The sequence below is a fragment of the Falco naumanni genome, chromosome 16, assembly GCF_017639655.2.
Source record: "Falco naumanni isolate bFalNau1 chromosome 16, bFalNau1.pat, whole genome shotgun sequence".
NCBI classification, from domain to species: Eukaryota; Metazoa; Chordata; class Aves; order Falconiformes; family Falconidae; genus Falco; species Falco naumanni.
Genome location: NC_054069.1, coordinates 6,445,477 through 6,460,694, shown reverse-complemented (window position 1 = coordinate 6,460,694; position 15,218 = coordinate 6,445,477). Strand labels below are relative to the sequence as shown.

At 44.6% G+C, this 15,218-nt stretch overlaps 1 protein-coding gene across 3 annotated transcripts in view; it reads left to right on the top strand.

Moving 5' to 3' along the window:
* Positions 1 to 4,089: 4,089 nt before the first annotated feature.
* Positions 4,090 to 15,218, top strand: part of SIK2 (salt inducible kinase 2) — a 55,336-nt gene continuing 44,207 nt past the window's right edge. For 2 of the 3 annotated variants that reach the window (XM_040615867.1, XM_040615866.1), the window contains exons 1-2: positions 4,090 to 4,310; positions 13,899 to 14,015. In XM_040615867.1, the coding sequence (XP_040471801.1) occupies positions 4,161 to 4,310; positions 13,899 to 14,015 (267 nt within the window). In that variant the 5' untranslated portion in view covers positions 4,090 to 4,160. Of the gene's footprint in view, positions 4,316 to 13,898; positions 14,016 to 15,218 lie in introns of all 3 variants that reach the window. The other variant, XM_040615869.1, reaches the window with a different exon arrangement.

The window sequence follows — 15,218 nt, the reverse complement described above, 5'->3', positions numbered from 1 at the left end:
AGGGTGGTGAGATGCTGGCCCAGGCTGCCCAGAGCAGCTGTGGGTGCCCCATCCCTGGCAGTGCTCAAGGCCAGGCTGGACGGGGCTGGGAGCAACCTGCTCTAGCGGAAGGTGTCCCTGCTCACGACAGAGGGGTTGGACTACATGATCCTTAAAGTCCCTTCCAACCCAAACCATTCTATGAGTCTACGATTTCTCAGCCAAACACCTTACTTAATAGCCTGCAGTAATGTGGCAAGGAAAGCTTTCTGCTCATCCCCTTTCCCTGGTTGAATGTTTTCGGTACGAGTCCTTTGTTTAGGACACCATGTGTACACTGTGATGGACAGAAAAGTGATGCGGTAGTGAAGTGCCAGTCTTCTGCTGGATGAGTTTTGCCTGAAGGTATACACGAAGTAACGCAGAGCTAAAAGAAGGGTGCGGGTTGAGGCAACCTTGACACCTGTGAAATGCTGACTGAAGCCAGAACACTTCAGAATATATTGTTAAAACCACAGGGAATCACATCTGCTTTGTCTGGCTTTAAACTGGGGATTTGCTGAACTCTGGGGTTGGAATCCATCTGGGTTTGGGGTTTGTTTTTTTCTTCTTTGATCAAAGACCAGGTAATGGAGGGAGAGTGACCAACCAAATGAAGCATGTCAAGCAGGAACACAAATATTACTCACCTGCTGCTCTGCAGGTAGGTATTTCCAGATCCAGGAAAGCAACATTTTTCTGCCAAACAAGCCTGCCTCTGAAGCCCCTGAAATGAATGTAGCCCTTGAAAAGGTTCCCTAAAAGTTTGTTTGTCTCCATTGCATGGAAATAAATAAATAGAAAGATGAAGAAGAACCGATTTGCATAAGCCAACAGGAAACAAAGTTGTGCCAAAGGCTTTGGCAGAAAATGTTTTATGTGGGTCTGAGACAACGGCAGAAATGAGCGCACGACGTGGCCCTGAGCGTGCTCTGCCAATGTAAATATGCAGGAAGAGGTCTCTGGATCTCTGTGCTACTGTTCTCTACTGCAAACATGGTCATATCTCAGTCCGCTGCCACAGCTGCTTCTCTCACTCCCTGAATGTTGTAGGTGAGGCTGATGTGCACGATGGCTCTGCCCTGCATATCTGCAGTATCAAGAAGCGTCTGCCAATCTCGCACCGTTCATCCCCCCAACAGTGGTGCAAGATGAAGCCCTGAGAGAAGTAATCCCTTAAAAAATAAAACCTTCTACTTGTCCTGCAAATGACACCCAGTCAGCAACCATTTCTCCTGGAAAAGCAAAATCCTTTAGAGGAATTTAGTGCATAGGAGCATAGTCATTGCTGAGCACTTGCAATGTCCGGGGTTTTCTAATGCAGTAGCGTTCTTTTATCAAGCAATTGTGCATCTATGTGCTTTTACTCTTGTATGCTTGGTCTCTTGTCTTTTTTTTTTTTTTCTTTGGCAGGCACTACACATCTTTCAGGCATTGAAAAACAGAAAATGAGAGGAAAAAAACTCAAGCCAGATGTTGGAGCTTAGGTGCATAAACACGTAAAGCCACATTTTGGCAACTCAGTGCGTGCCCTGATCTTTTGAGCTGCTTATTATTGAACTCGGGCAAAGTCAGCCGCGTGTGCTCAGCTTCTCTGGAAGCTATTAGAAAGCGAGGCAATTTTATAATTTCTCTGACATCGTGTAGTAGAGGAGCAGAGCTGTAGTAGTAGGTAGAGGAACACTAACCACAAGAGGGCACGTGTGCTCCACAGTTTGTCTGCTTGGGGCCCGGGCAAGCTCCTCTGCAGCAGCTCCTGAGCATCCCTTGCAGCCCCCAAAAGCCACCCCGGGCCATTATAAAGGCGGCTCTGCGAAGCAGGGGGTCGTGGCTGCAGGTTCCTCTAGCAGCGTTGTTAAGAACAGGTTTTGTAATCTGAACCTTCAGGCCAAAAAGGGCCTTGTGGCGTGCAGCACAAGAAAGTTTCTGCAGAAGTTTTCTGTTGCAAGCGCAAAATCTGACTTAATAATTGATTTTGCGTCCGTCTGGTGGGATTTTACAGGGGTGAAAGCAGGCAGGAAGCAAATACATATTCTGTTACTAAAAATTTTATTTCTACTAAAGTGACTGAGAATGAATATCAGGCAATATTTTGCACAATGTAGAAAAAGTTACTTTTAACACACCAAGCTCGTATCATGCTAGAAATATTGGTCAGTGTTTCAGATTTGTGATAAAAATGTAGCATCCTATATGGCGAAACAAGAGCGAAATTTCACAAGTAGCAGTTCGGGATGACTCCATTTTCTATTCAAGTAGGATTATGGTAAGCTTGCTCATGCACCTATCAATCATTTAACAGGGTGGATGTCTGACTAACTAAAGTCATCAGTTAGTCATTGCCAGAACTTCAGGGGATAAATAGAACAGTAACAGCCCAGTTATTACCCACAGCAGTCTAAGTAGCGTCATCTCAAAATGTCATTCCTTAGAGGAATCTCATGAACTGCAAGTGCAGGGAAGGACAAACATTAACTTTTCACAGAGGTCTTCAGTTCCCTTTGCAGAACACTCCTTGCTGTTTGTCACATAACAAATTTAACCAGCTTGCCACAAGTACGAGGCAGCTTGACGTCTAAGACGTGTTTACAAAGGGAAAGCAAGAGCCAGAAGTTGGTTTCTTCCATTCTCCCACTTGCTTTTTTGCGCCCGCTGCACCCTGTGTTCTTGAAAGGTCTGTGACCTGCTGAACGTGCAGCTGGTTCAACAGGCACAACGTGCCCTTGTGCCGTCAGCTTTTGGGCATGCCTTGTTTAGTCGGCGGGGCTGAGCGAAGCCTCCAGGGCGATTCCGGGTATCGAAATGTCAGAAGGCGCCAGTTCTCCAGCGTGAGATGGGACAGGGGAGAGGGAGCGGTCAGAGAGGGGCAGGCGCGAACTGGGAAAGATCGCTGCGGGAGTTGAAATGAACGTGGCATTTTTAAAATGAAAGCAAGCTCTAATGTGTAGTTCTGCAAACATGAAGCAGACTAGCTGGACTTAGTAAGGAAATCTAGCATAAAAGGCCTTAAACTTTCCCACACCTACACTGTCAACTCTGTGCGGCCTCTGATTGTTTTGTGTCAAAGGGCCTAACAAAGCTTCCAAATGTCTTGCTTTCCAGGTGTGTAGGAGATAAATAGATGGAATAGCTGAGCTGGAAGGGACCTACAAGAGTCACCTAGTCCAGCTGCCTGACCAAGTCAGGCTCCAAGGTAAAAAGCACGTTATTAAGGGCACTGTCCTCTCAAGTTTTGCCTGTCAAATGCTGACGGGCTTGTGGCGTCGATCACCTCTCCAGGGAGCCTGTTCCAGTGTTTGACCGCCTTCTCCGTAAGGAAATGCATCCTAATATCCTAATAACCTCCTCTGACGCAGCTTTGGGCCATTCCCGCGCGTCCCGTCACAGGACCCTGGGGAGAGGAGCTCAGCACCCCGCTCTCCCCACCTGCTCCTCAGGAAGGTGCAGAGGGTGGCCAGGCCGTCCCTCAGCCTCCTTTCTCCGCAGCAGACAAGCCCGAAGGGCACAGCCGCCCCTCACGGAGCATGGCCAGCCCTGCTGCCCCCCCGGCCGCCCTCCGGCCGTGTCCCAGGGCCTTGGCACCCTCCCGAGGTCGTGGGGCCCAGAGCTGCACCCGGCGGGCGCTCGAGGTGACCCTCGTGCGATGCCCATCGGGATTCGGGGAGGCTGATGTACTGGGGAAAGGCAAATTCCCGGTGTGGAATAACTCGGCCCACCGGGAATGCTGCTGGCTGCCAGGGAGAGGGTATTCCTGTCAGGAAACCCGAGTACCCCGGGGCCGCAGCCCGGGCTCTCCCCTGCCCCTGGGGAGCCCCTGGGTCAGGGCCGGAGAGACTCCTGGGGCCGGGTGGTCGCGTCCCCAGCCGAGGGGCGGCGGGCACGGCGGGGGAGCCGGGCGGGGGGGACCCCCACAACAGCAGCAGCGAGGCGGAGGGCCCCGCAGCGCCCGCGGGCGCCGTGCGACGGCCGAGGCCCCGGGGCGGCCGCCCCGCCGCGGTGGCTGCGGTTGCCATGGCGAGAGGCTCCGCCCGGCCGTGACGCCCGCGGTGACGCGCGGCGGCGGAGGGGCGGCGCGGCTCCAGGGCGCCGCAGCCAGAGCCCAGCCGCCGCCGCCGGAGCCGCCGCCGCCCCCCGAGCCCAGCATGGTAATGGCCGAGCCCCGGCGGCCCCCCGCGCTGCTGCCCCGCGGGCTCGGGCCCGTCCGCGTCGGCTTCTACGATATCGAGGGCACGCTGGGCAAAGGCAACTTCGCCGTGGTCAAGCTGGCGCGGCACCGCATCACGCGGAGCGAGGTGAGGTGAGGCGCGGGGGCCGCCGGCGACCCTGCCCCGGGCCTAGCGCGGCCCGCTGCTCCCCGGGCCCGGCCGGCCGGGCTGGCGCGCCCGCGGGGCGTGGGGGGTGCGAGCGGAGCGGGGGGAGCCGCGGGGTTTGGGGGCGAGCTCGGCGGGGCGCGGAGGGCGGCCGGCCCTGGGGGGGCGGGGGGCGGGCGGGCCGCGGGGGCCGCCTGCCTCGGGGGCTGGGGGCGTGCGGCGGCCGTGCGGGCAGCCTGCGCCTTTTGTCCCTTCCGCACCGGGGCCGCCTCCTGCAGGGCCGGCGGGGGGACATCTTAACGTGCCGGAGGTGCCGGGCCCTGCGGCGGGCTGGGGGGCCGGAGCGCTGCCCGCCCCTCTCCTTCGCCCGCTCCCCCCGCCCCGGCCGGGCAGCGGCTGCCCCCGGGCCCGGCGGCGGGCACGGCAAGGGTGCGGGGCCGGGGGACAGGCGGCTCAGTCCCAGCCATCGCACAGGGACAACTTTCTGTTCATAGGGAAGGTGCCAACCTTGTGTGGCGCCTGCTCTCACGTCCCGAATATTTTACGGTTTCCTGACCCGGCCAGTACTCGCCGATCAGCAGTCCTCCTACCTCGGTAATCTGTTTTAGCGAAGGAACTTTAGTGTGTGTGTGTCCTGAATTCTTCCATGCATCATCCTGCCTGTTAACCAAATTCAACCATTTTTAGTCTCTTTGTTTAACCGCCCCCGCCCCCCCCCCCCCCCCCCCCATTTATGTTACCCGGTAATTACTAGCCTGTAGATTGTTGGTATCTCATGCTTCACCTAAAAGAAAAATCAGTGTAAGCCTGCGTGGATAAAATGTAGTCATGTTCACTTTTTAAAAACAGGTATCTGACGAGGGTAATGGCTTTGAAAGATCAGCATCCTCTTACATTTTCTTCTTAGGTAGTTTTAGTCGCTACACCTAGAGGTAAGGTTTTTTGTAAGGCTCTGTTATGGTTGCTTTCATTGTTTACTGAAGAAGAGCTTACTGTGCTGCTCTGTACCAGACAGAAGTGAATAAAATATTGTCCGGAGTACAAGTACAAAACTGAAGAGACCCACAGTTATTCAGGTACAGTGGTCTTCTCTGGTGAAATCGTTCCTTACAGGAATGAAAAATACCCTTAGCTTGGACTTCAGTTAAGGAAAACAAACCCGGGATGCTAACATTGTTCTGGCCATGCAGCGATAGATGAGCTTTGCATCCCAAGTATTAAAAGAAATTTCTCTTACTGCCTCATTTCTCAAGGTTCATACTAAACTGTTAATTATTTTTTAAATTCTTCCTTGCTATTACTGAAGAGCCAAGCAGAGACCTTGTAATGTTAGTGTTCTGTTCCCAAGTTGATGCCATATGCCAAACTTCTAAACTTGAAGATACTAAGTTGTCATTTACTTTTCAGTTCCCCGTTTCTTTGGCAGACTGTGTGATGGGGATGAAAGCTTTAGTTGTTATTTGTCATTTTAGAAAGTATATTTGTTTCCTATTGTTCAAAATAACAAAGGTTACAGAAAACTTAGAGGTTAACAGCTCCCCACCTCTGGCATGTTTTTTCCATGTTTTGTCCTAAGAAACTGCTGAATTCCAGTGCGTTCTGATATAGTCTTGAATTTCTTTAACCAGCTTTCCTCTTCTGAGGAGCCTCGTGTCCAGTCTGAAGCCTTTTTGTGTTCTGCATGACTTTTTTTACAGCACGTTTGCCTGTTGTTGGAGATCTGTGTCAAGGTCTTTCATTTTTCAGTACAGCTACGTTGACTTTCTGCAGCAAGTGGTGCAGGCGTGTTTATCTGGAACTTAACTGCTGAGTTGGTTGCTGGAAGTATTAACGTGGTGTCTGAGGAAGGGGAGCCCTGTTAAGATTGGTTCTAGTGATGTTGGCGGAAATTGAGTCTAGCCAAACGCTACTTTGAATAAGCACTTCGGGTTTGGTCCACCGCACTTGATTTGGTGTTAGTTCACTGTGTACGTGGAGTGGAAGTCCTGCTTATTAACGTTCCGAGATGGAAGGCTGTTCATATTTCAAGCTCGTTCTGAACTGTTGCTTAAATTTATTGAGTCGCTAATTTCTCACATTCATATGTGCCTTTATTAAACTCCTAGTGGAAGAATATTCTAGCTTTTTAGGTTCTGGAAGGGCTGTATTTATGTATTGTCAGGTCTGTACTGCAGTAAGACCTGTGCTGTGTTGCTGTTGAGACTTGCTCAGAAAACCCTTTTTAAAAGGACTTTTGCCTTTTCTGAGTTTCTCATGAATCTCTATTCCAGCCCTTTAAATTTGGAACCTGTTTGTTGTTGGGCTTTTTTAGCATCGGTACTTTGAAATTGTATTTTATATGGCTTTGACCTATAAAAATATTTTCCTGGATTTTTACGTAACTCTGACTAGCCAATAACTGTTAAACTAAAAAAAATGGGATCTTTTTACCTTGAGATATCAGCACTTACTGATTATGTATGGGTTCCATCCTTTTTATGGAAAACTTACCTATCAATATAAAATTGTAACTTGAACTGAAAATAATACATCTATATAGCTGCTATAAATTGCTAGCAAAGTACAGGTGAAAGTAAAATGAAACTGGGCATGAAGCAGAAGATTACAGAGTCTACTGCCCTGTCTTCTGTGTACACAAACTCACTCAGAAGACATAACTTGAATCCTATATTAAAGCAGCACTAAAATTGCATGACTGAATAGTCAAAACAGAAAGAAGTGTGGAAGTTAGGAAAAATGGAGGGACTGATAGGTATTTGTAGTAGTAGCAGTCGTGCATGACCCTTTTTAATGACAGTCCATACAGGGTGCCCCAGAGGGGGCTGCATGGTTGAATGTGACCTGTGCTGCTTGTTTGTGTGTGTGTTGCCATTTAATTTAATGACATGCGCTTTCCTGCCATACTAATTTATCCTGTTGTCAAGAAATCCTGCGATCTCACGGTAGCTTTTGTCAGAGTCATGAACAAGTAAGCGAAATTTTTCCTCGTAAGGAGGAGTCTAAGAAAAGAGAACAAAAGTAATCGAAAACATGAAGCTCAAGATGATGGATACTTGCTTCTAGTGAAATATGATGACCTGTGAAATAATGAACAATAGTGAAATGCTCTCGGATAGATGAAGGTACTGCTTGGAAAAAAGCAATGCGCTTTAAGGATGAAGGAAAACCTTTGTGAATAGGCTGTGTGTGAAAGAGTCGTGTCCCCCACCCACCCCCAAAAGTCTGTAACTGATACCCCCTGAGGATTAGTCATCTACAGAAGTATACTCGCCATAGCTCCTCAGATGAAAATGAAACCCTTCCAACTAGTATGTCCTTACAGCTCACCGTTATGCTACAGGTGGTTGGCACTTACCTCTGAAAATTGCTGGCTCCTGGTACAAGATGTGATACTAGTTTAGATGTGAGTGCCTGATCGAGTGTGCTTAGGTACGTGTAAAAGGGAATGATACAAGCGGAGGCAGCAGCTCCCTGTTTACTTCCAGCAACAGTTTGGGTTAGTGGAGTAATTCAGTGGGAAAATGACACTATTGGGGGGGAGGAAGACAAAAAGGCTTACAGTGCTGGTGTAACTGTTTACAGCCATGGGCTACTTTCCTTAAGAGTAGTGATAACTACTAAAAAAAAACAAAAACAACCAAAAAAGCACCAAAGATAGAGTTGCAAAAGTTGTGTAATTGTCCTTATTTTGGCATGTGCCAAATTAGAGGTAGTTTGCTTGTGCTGTAGCAGTATGATTGACCGTGCTAGGGGAATGAGAAATCATTTCTATATGTAGTCGGTCTCTCTGCACTGTCTTCAAAAGATAAAGTGATGTTCCAACATCTCTGCAAGATGCTAGTAGGTGTTAGCAAGCTGTATATTCAGGAACAAAATGCACTTTTCAGATAAGAAACTGTTCCCCATCTTGAAGCAGCTTCTCCACCTCTAAGAATTACTTCCCTTTTTCCTGTCATCGTGACACAGCTGAGATTATGGACAAAAGTGAGCAGTTGCCGTTGAATGCACTGTTCCTTCTCACATCATTATGAAGAAGTTGCTAGATTTTAAGTATTTCCAAGTGGTTTTTCTCTAAGTCTATGGCTCTGGCAAGATGCATGAAAGCTGAAGTTTCAGAATAGACTGAGATACCTAATCTGCATTTGACTGTAGAAGCAGCGGTGCCAGCTGCTACTATGCTGCTTCTCCTCTAGAAGCTTGCCACTGTGTGCACATATATAATATACACATTGAGAGTTGTACAAGGATTGCAAATAACTAAATTTTTTTTCCTTCAAGTAGGCACACGCTTTTACTATGTTCAAAAACGACTGCTTAATAGTACCGAATAACTTCCCATTGTAAGACAAAATATGGTTTGATGTAATGTGGTGGGGTTTTTAAACTAAAAACCTATTAAAACTGGAAATACAGCTTGTTCTTCATTAGTTCGCATCTCTCCCTCATGCATCCGAAATAAGATATTCTTAATTAGTGGAGAGCTGTGCTTAGAATTATCTCAGATATGAAAGACCAAGCTAATGTGGTTGCACAACACAGACTTCTGTGAATATATTAGTGATAGCTGATAACTGAATGATCTAGCTAAAGAAGTCTTGTTTGTCTTTTTTTGAACAGATTATGGATGTAGCAGCACAAAAATGCTTTTCTTGATGTGATGACAGAGGTAGCAAGCAGCCTGCTGAGACAGTGGCTCACTGTAGTGCTCCAAAACAATTTGTTGCCCAACATTTGCAAAGTCACATCCAGCATAATCTTTCTAGCTCCATAGTTGCCTGCAGGAGTTCAGTATTAACTGACTTAATAAAGAGCATTTTATTAATGCTGTCATCATCATCTGGCAGCATCTTCACAAAAACATTTTTGTGGAAGTATTCATCCAAGTCCTTGATGCACTGTTGTACCTGGATGCCCAGTGTGTAAACAAAAGGGATCTTTTCAGACTCCAAAGCTACAAATGCAGCGGACTTTCATCAGTGTTACATTGCAATGCATCACTGTCGTTTTTTGTTGTTTTTTGGTTTTGTTTTTTTTCCTTGCAATTCAGTAAATAGCGTTGCAATTTTGGGAATGTTTGTATAGACAATATAGAATGTTACTGTGTGCTTCTGTGGAGTGTTCACCTTCTGCATCTTGTTCTAAACCTACAGTCACTTGTGGTATGGGGAGGTAAGGAAATGTTTCAAAACTAAGGATTTTTCTGGAGCCATCATGTGCTAGGAAATGTGTGACCTTAAAATATTTCTTGCTCGCGCACTTTCAGAAGGATTTGGTTCTGGTGTTTCAGTGGTCTTTGGGAATTGTATTTCTAAATATGTGCAGCAAGGAGATAGAAAACTTCTGGAAAAGGAAGAAAGTGGGAAACACAAAACACTGGAACATGAAGCACTGTTCTTGGCCAGAAAGTGTAGTGAAGGTTATGGCAGGATTTATAGCCATGCTTCCCAAATTTATATGACCCATTTTTTTATTACTTTTTTTAAATGCTTCTTTCCTCTAATGAATTTTTACTAGTTGTTGCTCAGGAAATAAGATCTGCTCAAGGGTTTTAACCATGTAAAGATGAAAAATGCCTTCTGCATGTTTTTATTTTATACTTACTTTTTAGTAATTTTAGTATAAACTTTAGTAAATGAAGTGGTTATATAGTTGCATAGTCTTTTTAACCTTGGAAAACATACAACTATGGTAGGCACTGATTATTAAGAAATTTAAGTGGAAGTGGAAATATTTAATCTTTAAAACCGAAGGACTGAGTTATCTAGGTTTTTCTAGAGAAGTGGATACTTCTGTTATCTGGGAAAACAAAGTTAAAACCTGGTTGGGGTTTTTTTGCTTTGTTTTGTTCAAACTCATTGCAGATATTAGAAGCTAGGAAGTGCAGTGTTCAGGATAATGCCTGATACCTCTGGAAAAGGTTGGCAACATAAACACTTGTAGATAGGCTTGGAAATGGTAACCGGCTGGTTTTGAAAGACTTGTCCTTTCAGTAAAAAGGAATACTCAATTTAAGAGCAAACTGTGGAAGTGCCAAACTGCACTGGAAAAAACACCAAGAGGCAGTGTACTTTTAAAGCTAGGTTTTTCTCTAGCATAAGGTGATGTGAATAAAGATTCTTTGGAAAAAGTAGCACCAGCAAGCCATACGGTTGCAGAATTCTCCCCCTCCTAGTAAGGTGAGAAGAATAGAAGAAGAAAATATGAATATTTGTGCTAATCAAACTGATGATACAGTGATGGATAGATAAAGGTTTGGCATGAGCACTCAGAGCAGGCTGCTGTTGGGGGTTTTTTGGTTGGTGGGTTTTTTGCTCAAACTGTCGAACCCCCCCTTAATTTATTGTTTTGCTGCAGTTTCACTTGGTTGGGGTGGTGTCCTCTTCTGTGCTAGATCTAACCTCTTTTCTTTGAAGTCCCTTATAGTTCTGCTTTTATTAGCTTTTCTGTACTGCACACATTTCCTATGTACAAGAAGAGTAAATGGGAGAAAGTTACTGCAATTTTTTTTTTTTTTTTTTTTTTTTTTTTTTTTTTTTTGCATTTGAAGAGAGCTTGGTAAAATACCTAACTATGGGGAGAAAATGCACAGTCACTGTAAGGTGAAACTAAATGAACCAGAGCCTGGGAAGGAGGCAGTCTTAAAAATTGCAAGTGATGCAGGCTTTAGGTAAAGCTTCTACACTGTTGTCTACGTGAAGAAAGGAGGAGGTGAAGAGAGAAGCTACTGTAAATACAAGTTACCGAGAGGCTGATGCTGTTTGTGTAAATCTTTGTTCTAATTAGATTGCCTAAACTTTAAATACACCAAAAAAAATGCAGCGGGATTTTTTTTGCATTACTCTAAATCGATAAAGCATTTAGACTTTCCTGATCACCTGATCTAGCCGAGATCGGAGATCCCTTGTTGCTTGACTGAATGATGTCAGTCTTTCATATCGCGGAATGATTTTCACATTTTACAGAATGTATTACCATTCTGTGACAGGCGTGCAAGATTGCTACAGATAAATCTTTTCATTAGTTTGTGAATAAGAAATAGCGGGCTCCATTCCTCTTAAATCTGGAGGTCACTCAAATAACAGGTATAAACTGGGATAGATGTGGAGGATGAAGAAGAAACCAGCTTGTGTGTCTAGTTGATTCCAGAGACACAGTATAGATTAGAGAAAGGGGAGAAATGTGACTCATGGGTCGTTGTTAATATATATTTCCTGACACGTAAGAATTTGGTCTGGCTTTCATGGTTTGCTTTGATTATTTCAATATTTTGTAACTTTCTAGTGAAGTGATTTCTTCTTAGGCCAATAAATTGCACCTGCAAAAAAGTAAACAATAACCAGAAGTCATTTTATTAGGTGTGATCTTAAATTAGGTCAGGGGGACTTAAAGGTATGGGGTTTGTGTGGTGGTTTTTCTTAAGCAGCTGAATGATTGTTTGGATCCTCTGCTGCCACATGGCACGTAGTCAGACGGAACAGGGCAGCAGCAGGGGACCTGCAGAGAGAAACAGCAATTGCTGCAGGGAGCAGTCAAAGGGAGTGCAAACCTGGCAAGAGCAAGTGGGAAGTCTGCATTTGGATAGTCCGGTCCCGTGCGTGTTACTGTTCTTCTTCTGCCTGTCTCTTACTTCTTCCATGTGTGAAGCCAAGCCTTTATTATCCGGTTTTATACACGTCGGGTGTAAGACAGCAAATTCATGTTGTTGGAAGGAATGGGAACAGGATGAGGTGGGTAACAAAAAGGAGCAGAAGCAGGTGTTCCACAGGTTTTATTTGCATGGTTTATAGTCAAAACCCAGAAACTTTCAAAGGGAGACCTGTGATCTTTTAGGACGCACCATCTTGAGCGTGACTGTTCGTGTGCGCTTCTCAGTGTGCAGCGTAGCGTCACGTGCGAGAGGGCAGAGTAGCTGCTTTACGGAGAGGGCTGTTAAATACAAATAGCTAGCAGAAGACAAAAGAGAGAAGCATGTTTTGAAAAGATAAGGCATTAGGATCCCCTAAATTGCTCTCTGTTATACTAGGATAGAAGAAAGTTGCAGGGAGCTGGGGAGGAAGAGGGCAGTGTGGAGTGGCCGAATGCCCTTTTAGGTACCGCTTCTTCCAAAGTGTCCGCTCTTAGGTTTTGAAGAATAAAGACTATGGAGTAACTCGAGGTTAATGGTGAAGGTGTTGTGGGGTGTGAACCTTTTTTCTTGTTTGCTGTCTAATGTATGTAACATTATTCTTACAAATATATACTGGGTTTTGGTAAATCTGCTTTAAGCAAGCTCCACATCAACCAAACATTTGATTAACAAAACCCCCACCTGTCTTTTGAAAAAAGTTTTTTAAAAAAATGTTTGTTTGCTTTGGAAAATAGTCTTGTTCTGCTTCAGCTAGGTAAGACTGCATCTTGCACCTCAAAACTAAAAACTTTTCATTGATTACAAAGCTAGATCAATTTATTCACTCATAGCAGAACCTTGTTTTTCTGGTGGTTGGGGAAGACAAGTGACTCTTGAAGAGGTTATCAAGCCAAAGCATACTGAAATGAAGTCAATAAATAGTTAATTCTGAATTCAGGTGAGTCCATAATCAGCCTTACAGGAGATAATGAGGTTCACCTCCTGTGGATTTTTGTCTCCTGCATAGCAGCTGTCTCCCATAGTTCAATAGTTTGTGAAATGCAGTTATAATTGGAAGCATTTGTGTGACTAACATTGTTTGCTCCTGCTTCAGCATTAATAATGAGATATTCAGGGTGAATAAACACCATTTCTATATTCAATAGTTTTTAGTATTGTTATCCTTTGCATCATGGCTTTTATAGCAGCTATATTTTTCTTCTTTGTTTTAATGGTTTTTTTAAATGTCTTCTGTTTGAAATTTTCAGTCTCCTAAACATGCTTAGTTGTCTGTAATTCACTTTGCAGGTATTGGCTAAAAACAAGATCTGATTTCTGAACTAATCGAGATCTGTTTGCAAGGTTTGAGTGATAAACATCTGTACAGAGTTTTTTTCCCTGAACAGATGAACTGTAGATGTCCTTATGTAGTAGCATATTAATTACAGTTAAAATAAGCATGTAACGGCTGAAAACACATGGATCCACCATGTTTTGATTATTTGTATTGAGTCAAAATTTTTTCTTTTAAAATACCATTTTTCTTTTGTGGAATTCAGATTGGCTACCTTGACTTGAGAAATGGACACCATTAGGCTTTTAAAGAAGATCTTTGTCTTTACAACACTGCTCCATGAAGGGTCATCAGTTGCTCCCACCTGCTACTGATATAAAAACATTCTGCACCTGGGCTCGTTGGAGCACTGGCCTCCATCACCTGTTCTGTGTCTTCCATTTTTTGTAAAACTTCCTTTTTCTGAGACACTGTTGTTAGGAGATAGTCCTGCAGCCGCTACTGACATGTTTAATGTTACGTTGCTGTATTTTTCAGTGTGGGACATGTATTTCTGAGGTAGAAGAAAGCCCCCAGTTATCTGGGGTTGCACCGTTCCCTTTATAATAAGGCTAAACTAATGAGGAAAGTGTTGGGGAGCTTTAATCTCACTTTTGCTCTCTGTCTGCAGGTGGCAATAAAAATCATTGATAAATCTCAGCTGGACGCTGTGAATCTGGAGAAGATCTACCGAGAAGTGCAGATAATGAAAATGCTTGATCACCCGCACATTATAAAGCTCTACCAGGTATGGTTAGCGGTGGGGGTTTTCCCCTTCTCTTGCTCCTGTATGAAGAGTTCACTCTACACCAGTGACTCCTGGCAGATCACCAGCCTGTGACAAACTCAACTTTTCTGGAACTGATTTGTGTTGGATAAGTGTTTCACTTTATTGGAAGTGCATCAGTTGTGGTCTTTTTTTATTCTATGGTACCATGAGGCTGGCCATGTTAGATACTCACACATACCTGAAATCGGCTAAAAATACACAGAAGGTTGTAAATTTCATGTTAGTGAAAGAGCTGAGTTGGAAATACCTGGTGATGAGGCTTTTCCTGTTAGCAGACAAGGTACTATGTAAGCTAGAGCAGGGTAGGGATATTCAACGTAACGTGTCCACAGTGAGTAAGTACTAGCTGGGAGGATCTGTGGGGTTATAGTAGTTTTCTTGAGCTGAGTCTTGGCTCAGAATTGCAAATCGAGGAGTAATTGCAGCCTTTTTTTCTTATCCAAAGATGATAAGACACGAGGATACGTAAATCCAGATTCTGCAGACGTGCTTGTGATGTAAATGCATGCACCGAGGAAAAGCTTCCCAGACACTTTATCTCAAAATGCATTTACGAGGAGACAGATAACTAGTTCTTTAGATTTATTTTTGTTGTAGTCTTGCATTTCACTGTGGATGTGGACAACTTGTTATTTATCCTAAAGTGAACTATGTATGTAGTGGAATTGAATGCATCCCTTTAGAACACAAATGATGAATAATTATGGTACAACAGTATGTATTTACATAAGAGAGAAACCTGCACTTGCGATAGTGCAGATAATGAAAACTTTTGAAGGTTTTTACTTGTGACTTTTTTAGTGCACGTAGTTTGTATAGTAAAATATAGTTTGGTTTGTTTTCTCTTCTCTTTCGTTTTCTGTTCCTGTTAGCTTATGGTAAAATGTTTGAGGCTGCTGGCTCAGAAGCTGAGGCTTCTGCTTCAGATAACTCTTGCTTTTAAGGCCTTCCTGAGAATATTCCCTTTGGGGTCGGTCAGCGTGCTGTTTAACAAGTCACATGGTGCTTCTGAGATACTCTTGTGCTTGTTTCACATAAACCTAGCTCAACAAACAAATGAAGGTTTGTGCGTGCTAAAACTAAACTTTTGAATTTTGAGTTCATCTGATGATGTCTATCAAGGCGATGTGAGCACAAGGACTTGGACCTGTGGTGTTGGAG